This window comes from Anabrus simplex, chromosome 1 (assembly GCF_040414725.1).
Source record: "Anabrus simplex isolate iqAnaSimp1 chromosome 1, ASM4041472v1, whole genome shotgun sequence".
Lineage (NCBI taxonomy): Eukaryota > Metazoa > Arthropoda > Insecta > Orthoptera > Tettigoniidae > Anabrus > Anabrus simplex.
In genome coordinates, this window is record NC_090265.1 from 507,547,077 (window position 1) to 507,567,916 (window position 20,840).

A 20,840-nucleotide genomic window follows, 5' to 3' on the forward strand; every position below is an offset into this window, starting at 1 on the left:
CTCTGTGGTTGGGGCAGTGTAATAACATCCACCGTATCCTCTGCCTGTCGTAAGAGGTGACTAAACGGGGCCCCAGGGGCTCTTAACTTGTGAGCGTTGGTTGGCGACCATGAGGCCCTTACCTGAATCCTGCCATTGCTTCTCACTTTCACCTATCATATCTGACCTCTCTTGCTCAACTCTTGTTCTTTTCCGACCCCGACGCTATTGGGTTCCGAGGACTAGGGAGTCTTTCAATTTTACGCCCTTGGTGGTCCTTGTCTTTCTTTGGCCAATACCTTCATTTTTCGAAGTGTTGGACCCCTTTAATTTTCTCCCTCTGATTAGTGTTAATAGAGGATGGTTGCCTAGTTGTATTTCCTTTTAAAACAATAATCACCACCATCACCTGTAGTGCTTGTTCGAGACTCGTTCATTCCTGTACTTCGATTATTTTTGTCTGAGCCGTTTTCTGACTAGCTATCGACATTTTTCGAATGTCACATCGTCGATGGATGCATCCTCTTGGTCTTGAGACCTCCATTTTATCTTCTGTCATAAAGACCTGTAGGGGCTACCTGGCCGAGGTGGTAAAGGCGTGCTCGGTTCTTCCCAAATGACGTGGGTTCGATTCCCCGTCCGGAAATCGAAACATTTAAGGAATGAGTTTTCCATTTCTGGAGATGCACTTGGCCCTGAGATTCATTCAACCTACACCAAACATGAGTACCAGGTTAATTTCTGGGTGCAAAGGTGGCTGGGCGTAGATCTACGGATAGTGGAAGCCTTTGCCTCCACCTTACTTTTTTTTCTTTTTTCTTTCTGTATTTTTTGCCTTGTTACTTGTCTTAGGTTACGTTCAAACTAACATAAGATCTTGTTTCTGATTCTGGCATACGGTATTTCTGTACACGTAATCAATTGTTTGCTGTACTAAATGAGGTGTAACGAATTCAGGAAGTTCACTTCTGGGCCTGTCAGGTCAGAAGCCATATTTGATCATTAATTCGTCTAGTTCGGGAGCTAGGTATTTTCGATCGTCATAATACACATCTTCATGTTTATACAACGCATCACTGTACCAACCACCAAAGAAACACGCAGGATCGAGGGTTGGCGTCAGGAAAGGCATTGGGTTGTAAAACTAGGCTTAATGGTCGTGTAGTGCCGACCTCAAGTTATTAGTTGAGAAAATGCCAGAAAGAAGAGAGAAACTTTTTTGTCCATAAGTGGAAATTCACTTTCTATATGCGAAATATGCCGCAGGCTGTACTGAGTGACGAAAGGGTTGAATGGCAGGCTTCCATCACCACATGGGCATGCATTGCGAGGAGCAAGAGTAACGGGAGTGGTGATAGCCCCCACCCTTGCTCGAGTTAGGCAGCCGCTCGCTCAGCTATTCTGCCATGGTCTGATAATAATACAGCAAAATATAACTATGTAGAATTGAAAACAAAATATGCAAAAGAGAACGATGTTGTATTATCTGTAGTAATATAAGAACAACTCCAGAATTTATTTAGAGAGAATCTGGAGTTCGGGTTGTATTTATTTTGACTATTTATTGAATACCGTATCTACAAAATTAAGGAAGTAATTATAATAAAAATGTATCGCTGTAAAACAGATCATACTGTACACGTAGGTACCAGTACCCATAACCTATACAGAGAACAAAACTTTCAGCATGGCGATACAGTTGCGGTTTCATCGACAACTCGTCTATAACGTCATGTTTTCCGTGGTACGGACGTATTCCTCATAAGAAATGTGTTTTTCAGCCTTGCTTAATACGATGAACGTATATGCGTCTAACTCGCATATAACATTTTCAACCTCAGTTTGGAATAATATTTTATAAGAACCAAAGTATTTTAAGAAATATTTTGTTGATATCTGGCAACCTGGCAAATTCTTTCCTGTCCCCTTTTGCGATAGACCTCGGGGATGCAGGCAGATTCCCCACCCATTATAACCCGCCCGAATTATTGCGGTATTAATGGTACCTGTGTGCGGTCAGTTTCGACTGGAAGTTTCCTCGAAGTGCACGCATTTTGACGCATTATGACAACTAAAAGAAAAATTTTAACGTTGGAACAAAAAGTTCAAGTGATTCACCAAATTGAGAATGGAATTTAAAAAGCTGACGTGTGTCGTGAGTTTGGCCTTGTTAATTCCACAGTCCAAGCGATTGGAAGAGCAAGGATAAAAGTGTTGCTGCATTTCAACAGAATGGGTTCGAAAATTAAGCGGCTACGAAAACCTGAACAGAGCGACGTGGATGGAGCCTAATTAAGTTTGCTACTGTATTTTTCATTTTCCACCTCGTTACACTGATAATACTGAACCCATGACCTTTGTGCCCTAAGAACATTATGCATAATATGACAATTAAACTTGAAGTTGGATTCTTGATAGCATGGAGTTGACACGTGACGAGGGGGTGATTACCTTCGGTCCCACGCTCTGGGGTACGTGACGTCAACCACACGTGTCGACGGCGGAAGAATCTCAAGTAATTTTTATGAACTATTTCAAAGCGCGTGTACCCGGCGTGACCACGCCAAGTCAAAAAAATATAGTGCCTATCAAAGGAGGTCAATCATCTCACAAATCGAACCCGTAAAATTTTTAAATGTCCATGAACACTACCATCAGAAATGTAGCAAGCATGTAGTCACTTTCAAAACTCTTGAAATTACAGTTTAGGTAAGTCAGAAAATTTATAAAATTTTCTTGGCGGCAAAGGGAGAGACCTGAAGAGAGGGGGTAACTGCTATAAATATGAAGGGACGCCATGACGAAGCTTCCTTCTCCGGCATTTGTGATACAAAGCGGACGAAATTGTTGAGTTGCTCCGCGAAATCAAATCAACGAAAGTAGACTGAGTTCGACTGCAGATTTTAGCCAGTGTGGCTAAGTCTTGACTCCATGGGGAGATAGTTTTCTTGAGAGAAATAAGTGTATCAGATAGGACGGTCAAAGTACTGAAATATTCTAATGTGATTAAGTAATTCGTGTGCGGGAGTAATTATAATCCATCGTGTGCGTTCAAGCAATCAAGTGAAGGGTATTTTCTTTTTTTTATGCTTTATTCCAGGAAACCTGAAGAAATAATTATAAATTGTAAAGCCATGAATGTAAAAATGGCTAAATAAAATGCCAGGGTCGCAGGTGAGCCCTAAGACGAATACTGGCATGAAGACATGAGGTAGGTGACTTCCCATCTTACTGCCTCTTATATCTCATCTCGTGATTTCTAAAAGTGTATTTTGCATGGGGATATACGACGCAGTGGTCACCCCTACTAAGTTTTGTAAATGTGAGGGTACGACTAAAAGAGTCATTTGTTTTATTTTCCACTTGGATAAAATTTTGAAGTCTTGCGAGTGCCATATAATGTTGTAAAAAGTTATTGAATAGGGTTCCGAAGTGATATCACGTCCAATGTAGATCGTCATCCGTGTGAGTGTACTGCCTGTATTTTGTGATGTCAAAGTAAGATGTTCATTCGATGTAAAATTCTTCTGTCTGCAATTTGACGTTAATAATAATAATCCATGGTCACTCATTTTCAATCGAGTGGAAGCGCGCTGTCGGGTGAGAACCTAGGGGATGAATTTGGTCACGGAGAGAAACGTTCTTTTTTAATGCCCATTTTAAACTGTGTCTGACTGACAAATAAAAGATCTAGTAGAATGTTTCAGTCATTTCTCGAAAAATCAAGTTATTAAATACGATATCATTTATGCAAAGTTATTCATGAGTAATGCATTGTGCGATATTAGATGTTGGGATTTCTAGTGAGGATTTTATTCCAGTTCTTTGTCGATGATAATTGTGGAGCTGGGAAACAGAGGTTAGTTTGTGAATCAGGTTGGACCTGTCATTGAAGCCGGGATACGGAAGCCCGAGGAATGTTTTATATGAGTTGAGATGAGATGTGCGAATCAGGTTAGAGTCCTGTCATTGAAGCCGGGATATGATAACCCGAGGAATATTTTATAATGTTGAGAATGGAAAGAAATTCATAGAAATCCATAGCGGTATAATTGGCGACGCGTATAATTAGTGTGGGCATCTTGAAGCATATCTGTGCATTTTGTTGGTTAGAATATCGTATTTGTTTAATCATGTCGGCAGAGTTTAAAGGGAGCATTTTGAGAAGTCAGTCAGGTAGAACGAACCGGGTGGTTTATGTAACTGCCGAGCGAGCATGGGGTGAGAGACCTAAGCGGACAGCGGGGATAATAACGGGACAGTGGAGTTGAGATTGTACTGTAATTCTCGGCCAGGAGAACGTTAAATGCTGGATTTAGTTGAAATTTCATAGCCGGTATTGATCTAAGTATTGCGAAATACTGTAATTGGGGACGGAATGAACATTTGAAACCATGAACTTTGAGTATAGGGAACAGAGTAACCCAATTTCAGGATTGTCCAAAATATAGAGCGATGGTCGTGATGATCGATTTGTCTGCGAGGGGTGTGCAAAATTCAGTGATGACGAGATATGACATCGTAATGATATGGCGAGTTGTTTGCTTTGTACGTAGATTATTAGGATATCCAAGTGTTAATAACGGTTAGGATTAGATTAGATTTTTAAGCATGATATCACGAGATGAGATATATAGCTGGACATGAATGATGTAACAAATTCTTTTCCAGCCAGATAAACATCGCAATATTGAATTCACATCACAGCTGCGTATAAATTTGTGAGGAAACCAGAGTCCGCGGAGATGAAATTTGTTGTTTGTTAATATTTCGTTAAATCATTTAAATTTATTAAATTATTAAATTCAGTGAAACCGAATTTTGAAATAACTTTAATCAAGCGAATAACTTGGAGATGCATTCTGGAAATTTTAGTTTGTTGTCTGGGGAATATAAAAAAAATAAAGTAAAGATTAAAGGGACATATCCGAAGGAAATGGATTTTACTGCCACAAAGTTTGTGAGCATTGCTATTGTTGTAATTATTGAACTTTGATTGATTGAGCAGTGAATGTGCTGGGGATAGTAAAGTGGAAACTTTGGTCATCAACCGATGTAACTTAATTGTGTTTAGCCTTCAGCCTAGAAACTTGGATGGTCAGGGGGTCATCAACCTCAGTGACTTAGATTAGGGCCATATGCCATTGTAGCATCATTTCCTTGCGGTCATCATCCACAATGACTTTAAAGTAACTTAAAAGATTAGAGGTCGGTCCATGACATAGACGCAGGTCACATCGATTCAATTAAGGGTCCATGCCGTAGAACCACTGTGTGGCACACACCGATTGGACGGCCTTAATTATACTCAGAGTCCAGAGTTCGTGTTACGAGGGCTGGACCATAACGAATCACTATGATGGTACATGTGATCTCACATCGAAGCCGAATTTAAGGATTTCCAGACTTTCCTTTCTTAAATGATTAATAATTGAGACAATGGTTTCTAGTAAGAATGCCCATCAGGCAGTTATGTTAAAGTCTCACACCAGTGTTCTGACATTTATGTAAAAATGATTGTGGTGTCCAGTGGACACAATTGACTATGACACCGTTGACATAGTAAATTACTTCAGAATTTTCCTGAATAAATAGGAATCCTTTAAATGGACCTTTCATTCCAGTAGATAGATTAGAATTAATGAACCCTACCTTTACCTCAGCAAGTGACGAAGAACCCGAAACGACCCAAGAGACAGATCTCATGAACTTTGCTGATAGGTAAGGAAGGTAGGTATCCCTCAATATGGACCTAAAGGGTTCAATACGAATCTCACTTACTACGACACTCGTTTGTAACAACACAATTTTTTAGGTCCCTTCGATGTCGTTTTAACCGAGTTATACTATATATTTTATTTAACCGAGTTATACTGTATATTTTATTTTTGAATTTAAACTCTTTGGGTAGCAGTCTCTCAATATGTCAGCTGTCGTATTCATCAGCATAACGCACGTCCTGTTGATTGTGCAGTCTGTGGTAAAATTTATTGAAGTTGTTTCAGTACGCTATTCTGATCATCATATTTTTTAAGTGCACTTACATGAAATGAAAGTGATGACTTGAAAATTATAACATTGTGGCGATGTGCATCTGTTGATTGGTTGAATTTACTGATATTCTTATACCGGATTCGTCATTGGAACAAAGAGTTAAATAGTCACTGTAACTATGTGCATCCGCTCTCAAGAATGTGTATTGAAATCATTTGAACTATCACTCCATTGTTAGGAATATTAACATAGTTTATAACATTTTAAAATATTTTAGTACAATAAAATGCCGTCCTGTGAATAGGACAGTGATAAATAGAGTTGTCTTGTGAACTTCACTTCAGTACATTCACGTTTTGCTGCGCAGTTAAGTTACGATATTCAGCGACTCTCAAGCAGAGAGTCTCTCTCTAACTATAAAAAAACATATCAAACATTTTTTTTAAAGTGTATGAGAGTGTCAGTATAAAATGCTCGCCATCACTGTATTGGGACCTTGATTGCTGATGCCTTGAAGGAACGTCAATATAAAGTACACGAAGAAGAACACGAACGTGCTCTCAATGGATTCTCTAAACGGATAGATGTGATGGTCATTCCAACCGGCTGGGCGCATGGTTTTATAATTGATCCTCCAGTTAGAACTGAGGCCTCTGAAATCCAAACAGTGGATGTCCATGAAGAAAAGTGCGACGCCCATGAAACCACGATTCCATACTATCAAGAAATAAGTTAATGTCTTTAGAAGTAGTGGGTTTTGTGGTTGGAGCTAGAGGCATAATAACAGCCATATTTGCACAATTTTGCGAGCTGTTCGGACTGGACAGTGAATATATGAACAGGGTGGCCTTGGTGGCTGTTGCTATTTTGAGGGATCGTTTGTACAACTGTTATGACTGACATATAGAAATCTCATGTACCATCTTATAAGACATTCTGTAACATGTTCAAAATAAATACGCTTAAAACCATACTAAGACCCTTCCTATCCATTTTACAGAAAAAATTAGACATTAACTAAGAATACTGAATCTGTACAAACCGTCAATGTGAGATCATGTTGGTAAAATAGAAGGAAAATTAACTGTAGTACCAGGTGTAGAATGTGTCTGTGAATGTGATTCTATCCTTGTAGTGCAAGAATGAGGCCGCTTAAATTGGAATTTACACTATGGACCTCGTACACAAACCAACCTTCGCCCTCCTTCCTAACTGGTGATAGCTTTGTCAAGTGAGAAATGGTCATGAAGACACTATTTGATGAGCAGTGTCCCGCGGAAAAGGAGCGTTGTAAACATATTTATCTTCTGAGCGAATCTTGATTACGCCTGCCCTCCCTCTCCCACCTCTCTCTCTCTCTTTCTATTTCAGATCAGCAGTCCTTAGTTCAGAGCTGTTGAGGGATGAATTGTAGTAGTCTCTTATCTAAGCTAGATCAAATATGAATGTATTGTTGGTTGTCATTGGAGAGAGTTTGTGGGAGGTCGGCGCCAGTAGTTTCTCTAGCTCTGTTAAGGTCCTCGTTTCAGAGTCTAAAGACCGAGAGTAGATGAAGGGACGTTATAGTAATATCCTTTAAGCAATAGGGGACAAAGGTACTATAATGTAAGTGGGTTTTTTCCACACCCTTGTGGGATGACAGATGGGAATGCGGACTTAACCCTGTTTTACAGCCGCGTATCCTTACTGACGCCTACCCTATATGTAAGGTTCTCAGCCCACGAGCTGGTTGGATCCTCAGATAGCGCCACCGGAGGTTATGCGGTTATAGGCAAACCGCAAAAACCGATGACGGCGCCAAAATGAGGCCAACCCTTTACGGTGGTTGGTAGTGTTGTGTGTGTATGGAGAGACGTGTATCGAGACAAATACTATCAGCCAATCCCCGAGCCCGATGCAGCTAAAATCCCCGACCCGACTGGGAATTGAACCCGGGAGCCTCTGAACCGAAGGCCGTGACTCTGAAACTTCCATTCAAGGAGCTGGACTGATTGAATAATAATAATAATAATAATAATAATAATAATAATAATAATAATAATAATAATAATGGTTTTACGTTCCAGTAAATACTTCTACGGTATTCTGAGACGCCGAGGTGCTGGAGTTCAATATCGCAGGAGTTTTTAATGTGCCAGTAAACCTACCGACACGACGCTGTTGTATTTGCATACCTTCAAATGCCACCGGACTGAGCCGGGATCGAACCCGCCAACTTATGCTAAGAAGGCCAGCGCTCTACCGACTGAGCTATCCAGCCCGGCTATGAGTCTTACAATATAATGAATAATATGAACACGTGCTCTTCATCTGTGTCACAATCGACTCATTTTCAAATATAATAATTATTTCTGCGTGGTTCAGGTCACGTAGGAGATGGTGGGTTCGAACCCCAGCAGCTTTGAAAAAGTTTTTCCATGATTTCTCATTTTCACACGCTGCAAATGCTAGGACTGTACCTTAATTTAAAGCTATGGCCGCTTCCTTCCCGATCCATTCTTGCGTCCCCCAAAAGTCATGTAGGGCCTATTACTGAAATGTTAAAACATTAACCAAAAACAAAAATAAAATAAAACTATAGTGCATGTGAAATTATGTTTGCAAGATATGGAAGATTTGTCTTTAATCTTCGGATACTCCTATTTTTTTCGCTGTCATTCCAGTATTGCCCTTTTATTCAGCTGCATTAATTAACTGGTCAGTGATATTGATCAATGTATGGTATGTGAAATTTGATTCACGGTGTTAAAAATGAAGTCATTTCTTTCTGGAGGGATGAGGACAGTGCAGTGAGTGCAAGCGAAAAGCCATATCCGTACAGGCCATGAAGGCTCGTGATAGGGTGGAGGGGTCAGCTCTACGCCCGGCCGCCTTTGCCCCCCGGAATTAACGTGGTTCTCATTTTTGTGTAGGCTGAGTGAACGTCAGGACCATATGCACCTCCGGAAGTGGAAATCTCATTTCTTAAATTTTACGACTTCCGGACGAGGATTCGAACCCACGTCCTTCCGGGCGAACCGAGCACGCCTTTACCGCCTCGGCCAGGCAGCCCCTGCAGTGAGTGCACGTGCAGAATATTTCAAAGCTCGAGAAAAGCTGGATTCGAATTCCACCCTCGGTTCAATTTGAAATGTGGTGGTTATTATTATTGCTTAAAGGGGAAGTACGCCCATGTAGACAATCATCCTCTCCTTCCCGTTTCGACTAAACAGACATTGCCTAAATCGGAGATATATTGGCGATCTGTGTATCTGACTCAAGCGGGACTGGGCACGATCAATATTCCCGAAAGTTTTATTATCTGAAATATTCATTAATAGCAAAAATATATGTTATTGCATTGCACAATTCATTGCTGAAACGGGGAACGTTAATAGTTGCATATCGTGAGGAAAAGTTTTAACTCTTGTGTATGATGTGTCCTAACAGTACAGCTTGCGCTCGAATTAACACCCAACATTTGGCGACTGAACTGTTCATTGTTAACGTACAAATCTTCAGCGCTGACCGCTACATGCCAGTGCTTCAAACAACCCTCTAAAAAGGTAGTGCCTTATACAAACCTGGACTCTGGGGCCTCGTAAGTGCCCGTAGGTAGGCCAAGGAACTACTATCAGGCACTCTCAACCAGAATTTACTTGCGGTAATGTGGCCAGTTCCTTTATGCTCCTCCTCTGGCCAGCAGCACGCGGGCTATCCATTCAGGTGGTTACCACGCCCGATGTTCTTTAACTTCCGAGATCTCACGCGATCCGACGTTTCATCATGGCTACACCATTGGGTGGAGAACTGTTTAGTTGCTATTACATTCATTAAAAAAAAAAATGAATTTGTGTGCCAGCCATGTCAATTTTCATAGACAAGTATAGAATGAAAACGAATACTAAACCTGTTCGAATTAACGGGATCCGAATAATCGAATTTTCATGTTCTTAACTCCATTAATGGTTCCCGCAATAACACAGGTTATAAGACACACATACACACCACGCGTGCTCAAGCTCGGTTTTGAACTGGCGTTCCTGGTTCCAAAATGAAGAAAATCTCTTTCTACTTATAATCACGCAATTTTGCCGGTTTGGTGGCCCAGATGGCAGTGCATTGACTTTCTGAGCCTATGTTCGTGGGCTTCATCACAGTTCAGTCCATAGTATTTGATGATGTTTAAATACAACCACCTCGTGTCGGTAGATTTACCGGCACGTAAAAGAAACATCTACGAGTCAAAATTTACGGCAGCTCGTCGTCTCCGAAAACATTATTATTATTATTATTATTATTATTATTATTATTATTATTATTATTATTATTATTATTACTGCTGTCTGTAACCAATAAAATATGTCGTTTGGGACAATCGCACTTCAAGGTTCTATTGTGCATGGTGAACCGGCAAAATTTATGGATATACTTGGAATGGTGCTAAATTGTGTTGTTGTCGATCCGCAGTTAAACTTTCAAGAAAGTTATTGGTGAATGAAGATTGTGTATAACATTTTCTTGCACGGTATAGTGTTTTACTTATGCATAATTCAATCGAATATTATCCCTCTGTTGTTTATGTTGGATTTTCTGGTCCTGTGGAAGCGGTTTGATACTTTTGAATACAAGGTAATTCTGCAGTAAATTACCCGTCTTAAAAGGATCACAGTTGTTCTAGTTGTAGTGTAGTGTAACAATGAAGTAAAATTTGTCTACTTATCTGGAAAGACTTGCTGCTGGACTGTTGCCGAAAAATCACAAATACACACATGAAAACAGTAGAAGAAAATATTAGGACATTCTAACGCGTGTGTGCTCGTGTTGTCCCAGTGTTAACGTATAATGTATATACTCGTTACGATACCTGTTGGCTGATGGCCGCCCGGAAGCCCGACAAAGAGCCGGCGGAAGAAATCGCCGCGGACGCGGTCCTCGCGGCTGGTACGAGGTACAGCAGCAACAGCGACAGCAGCAACCTCCACATCTCAACACAGCACTGTAGACCGCCGTCTTCAACACTACTGGGATGTTGGCCTGACCACCAGATAGCGGCACCAGTCGCGCCATTCCTTTCATTCACCACTCTTCATTCCATTGATGCGACGGGTCGTGTGACGTCTAATTTACACCATTCCCTCAGTACTTTCGCTGTCACCCTATGTGATCTGTCGAGAATTTCCTGATGTTATGTAACTATTCGAGTTGGATCGCTTATAAAATGTGTACACCTGCTTTCAAAACCATTCGTCACGTTGAAGTCCTTGGTTATTTCCGCCCTAGCGAATAGGTACATCCTCGGCTGGCATTTACGTGTGACAAGTGTTCTTAGTACTTTTATCCACTTCTTAACTTACGACTGCAGAGCGTCCTACTCAGATTTATTCCATATTTATAGGTCCAATTCCAAATGAATATGAAGTTTGTTCTTGTCACTCATCTATCTAGAAAGTTATGATTACGATATTGGTAAGCCGAAAAGTGTCTTGCCGGATCGAGTGACTGACTCATACGGTAGAAATGGTGGTTGTCTGAGTCTAGAGTTCGATCCCGAACTTGTCCGGTGGTTTTTGAACTCCTTTGGGACAAAATTACAGCACCTCGGCGTCTCCGGAAACACTAAAAGTTGTCAATGAAATGTAGAAAACCAGTAATTGTATTGAATGTTGTAAAGCCCGAAGCACTCTTAATTAATTTTATTTATTTAATTAATTTTTTGTTACCGTTAGTGGTTTAACTGCACAATAACACATCGAAGGTTTTCGGCGACGGCAAGGATGGGAAAGAGGATTGGGAGGGTAGCGACCGTGGCCTTAATTAAGATACAGCCCCAGGATGTGACTGGTGTGAAAATGGGAAACCATGACAAACCATGTTCAGGGCTGCCGACGGTGGGGTTCGAAGTAACCATCTTCCTAATGTAAGCTCACAGGGTTATTATTATTATTATTATTATTATTATTATTATTATTATTATTATTATTATTTATTATTATTATTTAGATCTCGCTTTAAATTCATTAATCAATCCGGAAATTTTGAAACTATATGTCCATGTTGGCAGAGCACTTTTTGACCTACAGTAGGTTTAGTTGTAGAGAAGTTCTCTAATAAGATGGCGGTGATTGCCGTCATTATACAGTACTTCTCCTTTTTCATTAATCACAGTAGAATGTAGTTATCGTCCTTTCAGTTGTTAATGGTTGTACATGTTTTTTTATTAGTATTTTGTTTGCAAATTGTTTAAAACATTATGGAGAGGAGAGTGCGATCATTGATTAAGCTTACAGATTGCATTTGAAGAAAGAAACAATTGTATAGTAGCAAACCGCCAAGCATCTTACCAGGATGTGATTTTCAGAACGCACAGCGTAATGTTTAGAAATTCTAGGAGTAAAATAAACAAACTGTGTAGAGCTTGAAGGCTTATGGTACCTTATTGAGGGAAAAGATGAGACCTCCCTGGTGGAACAATATATTGAACGAAAGGCAGCACCAGCCTGATGTATATATATATATATATATATATTGCTAGTGGTATTACATCACCCTAAGATAGGTATTCAGCGAACTATTGGGGTGGGGGAAGGACCGGGAAAGAAGCGGCTTGGGCTTATTTTATTTCTTGGTGTAAAAGTGGGAAACCACAAGAAACCATCTTCAGGGCTGCCGATGGTGGGGTTCGGACCCGCCATCTCCTGAATGTAAGCTTACGGCTACACGGCCCATTAAAGTAAAATATGTTCTCCCGCCCTCGAGTAGGCCTACCTAGTACTCTTGGAGTAGAAGAGAAAGAGCATTTGACGAAGATCAGATGAGGAAAAGTACAGAATGAATGACAGAAGTTAGTGGACGTAACGTCAGACTGGGATGTGATTCCATGGGACTCACAAGATAACGGCATTTTACAAAACAACCGAAACACGGAAGAGACTGCCGGAGGAAGTGATGGAGGGATGCTTACAGTAGACTTCTGTAAACAACAGACCGCCTATATGAAGTAAACGCTGAATGCTGAAGGTGAGATGGATAGATCGAATCATGAATGAAGAGATACTGAATGGAATTGGTGAGAGATGTATTTGGCTCAATTTGACGAGAAGAAGAGATAGAATGAAAGGACACGTCATCTTAAGATACCCATGACTTGTTCAGTTGGTTTATTGAGGGAAATGTAGGGGTAAGAACGACAGGGTTAGACCAAGGTATGAATATGACAAGCGTATAAGAGCAAATGTATGAGGTACTGTAGTAGTTCGTAGAAATGAAAAGATAAGCACAGGGTAGGGTGACATGGAGAGCTGCATCAAATCAGTCTATGGACTGATGACTCAAACAACAACAATAAAAATAATAATGTTTTTGCGGTTTTCGCCGAGGTGTCAGAAATTTTGCCCCAGAGGAGTTCTAATACCTGGTGGTAAATCTGTCGATACAAGACGGGCGTATCTGAACTCGATTTTTGCTTTTTTACAATAGATTTCAAAATGTAGCTGATATTTCTCTTTGTTATGAGCATGAGTGCAAAATAAATTATCACCGCTATTATAGGTCACTTCAGTTGTATTCGTACAGAAAAAAGAAATGCCACATACATACACTACGTGCATCATTACAGACCTTTATGCCTTTCAGTGTTCAGTCTGCAAGCCTCTATGAATTTACAAAATGTCGCCAGAATCCTCTACTTGCAACTAGTGCTGTGGCCTCATTTAGTTCTATTTCTCTTATCTTTAAATCGTTAGAAACTGAGTCTGGCCATCTTCGTCTTGGTCTCCCTCTACTTCTCTTACCCTCCATAACAGAGTCAATTATTCTCCTAGCTAACCTATCCTCCTTCATTCGCCTCACCACAGAACATACTAAAAATTAAGGCTTTTTTTTACGGTAAAGCGTCTCTGCTAATATCGCCTAAGGTCACTATAGCCAAAATCATGGATATTACATTATTGATGGATATTAGCCCTTTAGAACAGCATAATATCGTAACAACAGTAATGACATAAATGGTGGTATTATAGAATTGCGCGAATGGAAGGAAATTCGGAGTTTTGTAATTTTTAAAATTTTTGAATTCAAGAGTCATCAAGAAAATTCAGACTCTTCATATGAATACATCGATTTAATGGAGTTTAAACTACAAGGCTTCATATGTGAAAGATCTGTGCATCATACTGTTGTTTTTTCCCTCCAGTTACTGCAACTACTTTCGGAACAAAGTTTTTTTCACAGCCAGTTTTTCTCCTATTTTCATTCAGTCACGTGCTTAGTATCTTTCAAATCATCGTATCCTAGTGTCAGAGTTTATACTATATTTAGAACTATATCTCACTATGTTTAAGCTTTGGATAAACATGGTGATTGTTTCGGGACTTGAGAAAAAAATCCTAAACTCATTGATAGTTAGTTAAAAGAAGGCATATTTATTGGACCTCAAATCCGTGAGATGATTCATGATAACTTAGTGGAATTGCTAACAGAAAAAGAGAAATACGTACGATTAGCTTTCAGACAAGTATGCTTTAATTTTCTTGGGAATGTGAAAGCTGATATCTACAAGGAACTTATGAAGAACTTGTTGGAGTTTTATCAGCGTATGGGATGCAATATGTCCTTGAAAATTCAGTTTTTACACTCGCACTTGGACTTCCCCCCACCCTTCCTAAGTTTAGCGCTGTTAGTGACGAATGAGGCGAGAGATTTCACCTGAATATATCTGTCATGGAGAAACGATATGCAGAAAAATCGGTACAGAACATGTTAGCAGACTGCTGTTGGATCTCAAGGAAGAGGTTTCTGATGGCAGTTAACAAACGGGAGAGTTCGAGAAAGAAATTTTTAACACGTGAGTACGGTATGTATTTCTTTCCTTTATTTTTCTTGCATGAAGTTTCTTCATTGAACAGTCAAAATCGATCCTATATGTTTTTTATTTTTAAAATATTTCGTAATTGTTCTCTTCAGTATTTAAATCTTATTTCATGAGCAAACAGAAATAATTTCATATTTGCATATATTATTACAAAGGGAAAAACGGTAGGTGATACAGCATTTCTACTTTCAGATTTGGATTCAGCGGGGTCGAATTATAAATAACCTATTTTCGTTCAAAGGAACAAACAAAAAAAAATTGAATTCGTTATCAGTGTGTTTACAGTCTGTGCTGCGCATGAAAGACGATGAAGTTCCGTCCCTTAGCTATGTCTTCGATAGGTAATTGTATTTTGTTGCGAAATCCTATAGCAGTATAACGGTTTTTTGTTGCTGTAGGAAAGTGATAGCCGTAACTATCGTAACATAATAGACTAAAAGTCCATCAAAGGGATTTTGCAGCTTGGATTGCCTTACAGGAGGGATCTGCTTGTCATACATGCTGGTGGCGGCTCGCTCATTCTTTGGACAGCGAAACATTAGAATGCGTGGTGAAGCGTGAAGGCCGCCGTTATGTCTGCAATGGAGCATGAAGATCTTCGGAAATGAGTGATACGACAGCCTAACATGACTCCTGTTCAACATTTCTTTCTCTTCAATGTACATATGCATTGCATTTTTAACGATGCCAGTTAGTGACGTCCATATTCAGCCTACTATATATAATCGACAGTCTTTAATTTGAAATCCTTTCCCATTCACCTGTCAGCGTCTTATTAAGTGAATACCCCACACACCGATGCGTTGTTGATTTATCAATCATTGTGAGGTTGTTCAGGATGCATCAAGAAAGACATTACTACCAGTCATTTCAGTAAGGTTTCCTTCACTTGACCAGAATACTTGTTTCCTTTCTCCCATCCGCGGTATAATTGTTGATTAGCTACGTTAGTCAGAATTCGGTGCACGTATGATTGTGACTTAAGTAGCCTTCAAACTGGATGCATATTCGTCATTTCTCTTCTAGTGTGGCGGGATGTATAGTCTTTCTAAAAATAAATGAGCGCATAGGGCGTGTTCTTCGTATTTAATATTTTGTTAGACTTAATTATCAAAATGTAATTCATCTCACGTGTAGGTGCAAACCATGTGGATATCGACGACAAACATTATACCTACAGGTTCATTTGTTTGTGAGGAAAGTTTACCTGGGAGAAACTTACACACTACCATGCTCTCATTCTTCTTCTTTTTTGAGTGACTGTAAACTATTCATCTACCTGTCGGTTACAATACATAACCATTCATGTGAAACTTTGAGGAGCTCACAGCTAGTCAGTAATGTATTAAAACAGCCCCTGGAGATGTGTATAAATTTCACCATCGGCTTTCACAGACATTTGCTTTGGTTCCCAACCTGAACTGAAGGAAAATTCTGTGATTGTACCTTTCGCAAGCCCACGACTGATCCCGTTCTAATCGTCATCGCATTTATCAACGTACACGCTCCAGAACAAATACAACGGATGCAGAGGTGAACGGATTGTTAAGCTTCCGGGGCTGATGACCTTGATCTTACAAGTCTCAGCAACATCTTCCACTCTTGGATCTATTTCTTGCTGAAATTGCCAAGCCATCACTTCTGTATTCTGTAGTGTTTGAACCACCTTCTTGCATTAATGTGGGTAATAATCAGGCCGTTTCCTGGTTCTTCCTTAATAATTGTCATTGTTGTCATCGTTTACAAACTAGTGTAACATTAAATTATATGTTAATCATCAGAATTCGATTTCGGCCGTTCATCTGCAAGGCACAAGGTTTCTTTCCTTAAACGAACTTAGGTTGTCTTCTTGGCTAGAGATGGGCAATTGTGACAACCCGTTACTTAAAAAATCTAAATTTTCACTCGGTTTACCTCAGTTGTCTTTATTTCCATTTTTCACTTATCCATATATTTTCTTCTTACGACTCGTAACCTTTTTCCTAATTGATTGAAGTCGCTGTACCCGTATTAAGTTCAGTTTTATGGCCATGTGGATCTCCTAACGCCAACCCTATGTGGAGGGATGTATCTAGTGGTTTGTAGTGTGGAGTGTGAATGAAGATGCATGTATGAAGATTAACGCAAACACCGATTTACTAAGCCAGAGGAATTAACCAGAAACGGCTAGAATCTCCACTCCGGCTCAGAATCGATTTATTAAGTCAATCAGACGGTGAGATCTCCGACAGTAGAAAAGGATTAAAAATTGGCTAGGTGTGAACTTGTTCTCAAAATATGGCGACGGAGGCTCCATTTATATAAATAAAAGAAAAGTTTGGCCTGTAATTTCGTAAGGATTACAAAATAAACCTATTTTTGTGTCGGTCACGTCCACAGTAAGAACAAGTGCAGGGTTTTAATTTCTATGTATGTGTTACTGTGCATCACGAGAAAACAGCTCAACAGAATTTCATGAAAATCGATATTTAAAGTCACGGAATAAGGTACTACAATTCAGGCTATAAATAATTTTGTTCAAGCTGGATGAAATAGTAATTTAAACGAACATCTAAAAATTAATTCTCAAATATTTCCATTAATATAGATCATATCCATAAAGGTTACAACCGAGCTCGATGGCTGCAGTCGTTAAGTGCGGCCAGTATCCAGTATTCGGGAGATAGTGGGTTCGAACACCACTGTCGGTAGCCCTGAAGATGGTTTCCCATGCTTTCCCATTTTCACACCAGGCAAATGCTGGGGTTGTACCTTAATTAAGGCCGTAGCTGCTTCCTTCCCACTCCCAACACTTTCCTGTCCCATCGTCGCCATAAGACCTATCTGTGTCTGTGTGACTTAAAGCAACTTGTAAAAAAAATAAAGGCCACGTAAAAAGTTTGTAGAACATAAATTTTTCGATTTTATACGCATTACTAGTTGATCTTACAACGAATGATAATTGAAATATATGCGATTATTTATTTATTTATTTATTTATTTATTTATTTATTTATTTATTTATTTCCTGCACACTACCGTTGTTAATTTATATTTTACCGAAGAATCCTTTCTAACGAGAGTATGGATACAAAATTCTGATCTTCCATTTCTCATACATTGTTATCGTAGTAGAAAGTTTACTTGTCCCGATACTTTGATGTATCGTCTAGCTAGAAACCGGGCCGTTAGATAACTTTCTTTTGTTATCTTGCTATTCCTCTGGAACATCCATAATCTGATAAATACTGGTACTGGACACACTGATCCATTACAGTATTCGAGCTATTCGATCCGGGCTATGGAGGCGCTGTGAGGAATGGGGAGTTCATACACTGTTGTTCTTGTTCGAAGTTGATTTGGGCTCGTTATTTCACCCAGACACGATACTTTATTATATTTGTACTAGTTCTACACTCGCACACAATGCCGATAATGTAGGACACCAATGCAGTTCGTAATTTGCTCTGATAAGTACTGACTCACAAAATGGTTTCGAAGCACTTGAAATAGTTCATTAGAAGACGTAGCACCTAGACAACTGAGAGTGATTAAATTATGTATACAATACTAGGAGATATAGGAAAATCACAGGGACACAAGGTATACTAATCTTCACGCTAGAGTGACCCGTCTCAGCGACTTCTACGAAACAAACAACACCGGGTCAACATATAAGGGGTAAGTAGGAGAGGGCAGTGGAACTACTGAGGGGTGAAGATATGTGAGTGTGGGACTTTGGACAGAGGGAAATTAATATCTGATCAACGTATATGGGGACTTGGAGAGCGGAAAGTGTTATTGAGATCGTAAACAAAAAACTAAGAGGCGTGACAGTGTGATGATATGACGGCAATGAAAGAGTACACGCGATAGGTGGAGGGGGACAGATGGCAATATACGGTAGCTATGTGGCTTGGTTTAAAAGCAGGCGGTAGAGAGGACGTGAGTCAAATGTGAATATTATGAAATATTATGAAATAATTAAGCGAGTTCATAAACTGAACTGAACTGAACTGAATACAGTCTTCACCGCTATCTGTGGCCAGATCATTCCACCACTGGACCTTGGCATTGGTAGATTGCAAGCGCAGGACTTTTCGTGAAAAATGAGTATGTTAAACGCTTTTTATTTGATATCTCAATTTACCTTAACCACCTACATGGTCAACCTGTCGGGAGATAGGCACGCCAATCCCTACCAGCTATTCGGTATCTGGACGTTACTTGGAACTAAATCCATTCGTTCATGTTAACAGTGTTCCTTGATGGTGATTGGATTCTTCCAACAGGACAATGCGCCATGCCATACTGATAGAATTGTGAAGGACTGGTTTGAGGAACATAACGGATTTGCTTTAATGCCGTGGTGCCCAAATAGCCCCGATATGAACCCTATTTAACATTTGTGGTTCGACTTGGAGAAGTGGGGTTGTGCTACATCACCACCGCCCAACTGTGTACGACACCTGGACGACCTGCTGGTGTGCTTGTGGTGCAGATACCCTAGGATACCTTCCGTCGCCTCTGTGAATCGATGCCTCGCCGAGTGGCCGCGGTTCTGGGGGCAAAAGGTGGGCCTACATCGTATAAGGTAGGTAGTCGTAATACAATGGCTCATTGATGTATATCAGAATAATGGCTTCAGTGACTCAGATGATGACTCAAATGGAGAATAAAGTATAACATGACGTCCGAAACGAATAAAATGTATGGGCTTGGCTGTAAACTGCCCACAATTTTTCGGTTAATTTGCTTCGTTAGGTTTATCATGGAGGAAGTCGGTCCCAATATTGACATGAAAGTGTCCCGAATATGTCCCATGAAAACATTGCCCAGACCTTCACACCTCCTCTACCAACTTGTCTCCACCCGACCATGCAACCACGTGCCATAGCTTCCGATGGAAATTTGCGTACACGATCTCGGCCGTCGGCGTGATCAACTAGGAATCTTCATCGTACCAAGCGACCTTTTTCGAATCATCCCCAGTACAGAGGTGATGAAATGGCGTATGGCTTTTAAATGCCGGGATGTGTCCAAATACTTTGGCTCGCCAGGTGCAGGTCTTTTGATTTGATTCCCGTAGGCGACCTGCGCGTCGTGATGAGGATGAAATGATGATGAGGATGACACATACACCCAGTCCCCGCGCTAGGGGAATTAACCAATTATGGTTAAAATTGCCGACCCTGCCGGGAATCGAACCCGGGACCCGAGTGTAGTCAGTACTGGGGTACGACCGGGTCTTCGACTCCGCAGTCCCATCTGCAGCAGCGTTCGATGTGCTGGGAAGTATTGGGCTCTTCATCTCCGTTGTACCTGTTGGCGATTTCTCGAATTGTTGTTGGCCCTGTGGTCGCTCCGAACAATGCGCGACAGCGTCCGCCGACCTCTGGTATCAATGAGCTGCGTTCGACACACGGATGGATGACGCGTCGTTGTTTTCCCATCGTTGCACCGCATTTGATACGTGCTCACAACAGCGGCACGAGAGCAAGCCATAAGCGCCGCCGTTTCAGAGATGGTGGTACCAAGGCGTCATGTCATCACAATTTGCCCTCTATCAAAAGCGGAGAGATCGGCCCATTTTCCCATTCTGATGCCGGGGACAGTACTAAGAGCAAGCCCGTTTACCTGCACTATATATACCATGTTACCAGCAAATCAATTGTTACATTCCCTTCTCCAGGCGCGCTAAATGTCTCCGGATCCGGGTGGTTATAATGCATTGGCTTACCGGTGTGTTACCACCCTTTTACTCTAGCTGTGAATTAACTTTTCTCGAACAACCATTTCTCAGTAAGAGAGATTATACACAATGACCGAGCTACAGATGCCTACATTCTGGTCCATTTCCTTCACATGGACATGATAATTCAATTGTTAAAATTCCATTATTTACGTCTCGTTTTATTTTCAGGAGAAAGGCGTTGACAGTGGACTTTGAGGATAATGACTCGTTAGGGAAAGGATTTTTAGGGGCCAATAGATTAGAATGTAAACGTATTTAAGCAATTCGCAAGTGTTATCTAGC

At 40.5% G+C, this 20,840-nt stretch overlaps 2 protein-coding genes across 4 annotated transcripts in view; one reads left to right on the forward strand and one right to left on the reverse strand.

Moving 5' to 3' along the window:
* LOC136857029 (putative leucine-rich repeat-containing protein DDB_G0290503) overlaps positions 1–10,958 on the reverse strand; it is a 232,993-nt gene extending 222,035 nt beyond the window's left edge. For all 3 annotated transcript variants that reach the window (XM_067135377.2, XM_067135376.2, XM_067135375.2), the window contains exon 1: positions 10,820–10,958. In XM_067135377.2, the coding sequence (XP_066991478.2) occupies positions 10,820–10,939 (120 nt within the window). In that variant the 5' untranslated portion in view covers positions 10,940–10,958. The remainder of the gene's footprint in view (positions 1–10,819) is intronic.
* Positions 1–20,840, forward strand: part of LOC136857030 (Golgi-associated PDZ and coiled-coil motif-containing protein) — a 524,409-nt gene that overhangs the window by 253,432 nt on the left and 250,137 nt on the right. The gene's annotated exons all lie outside the window — the stretch shown is intronic.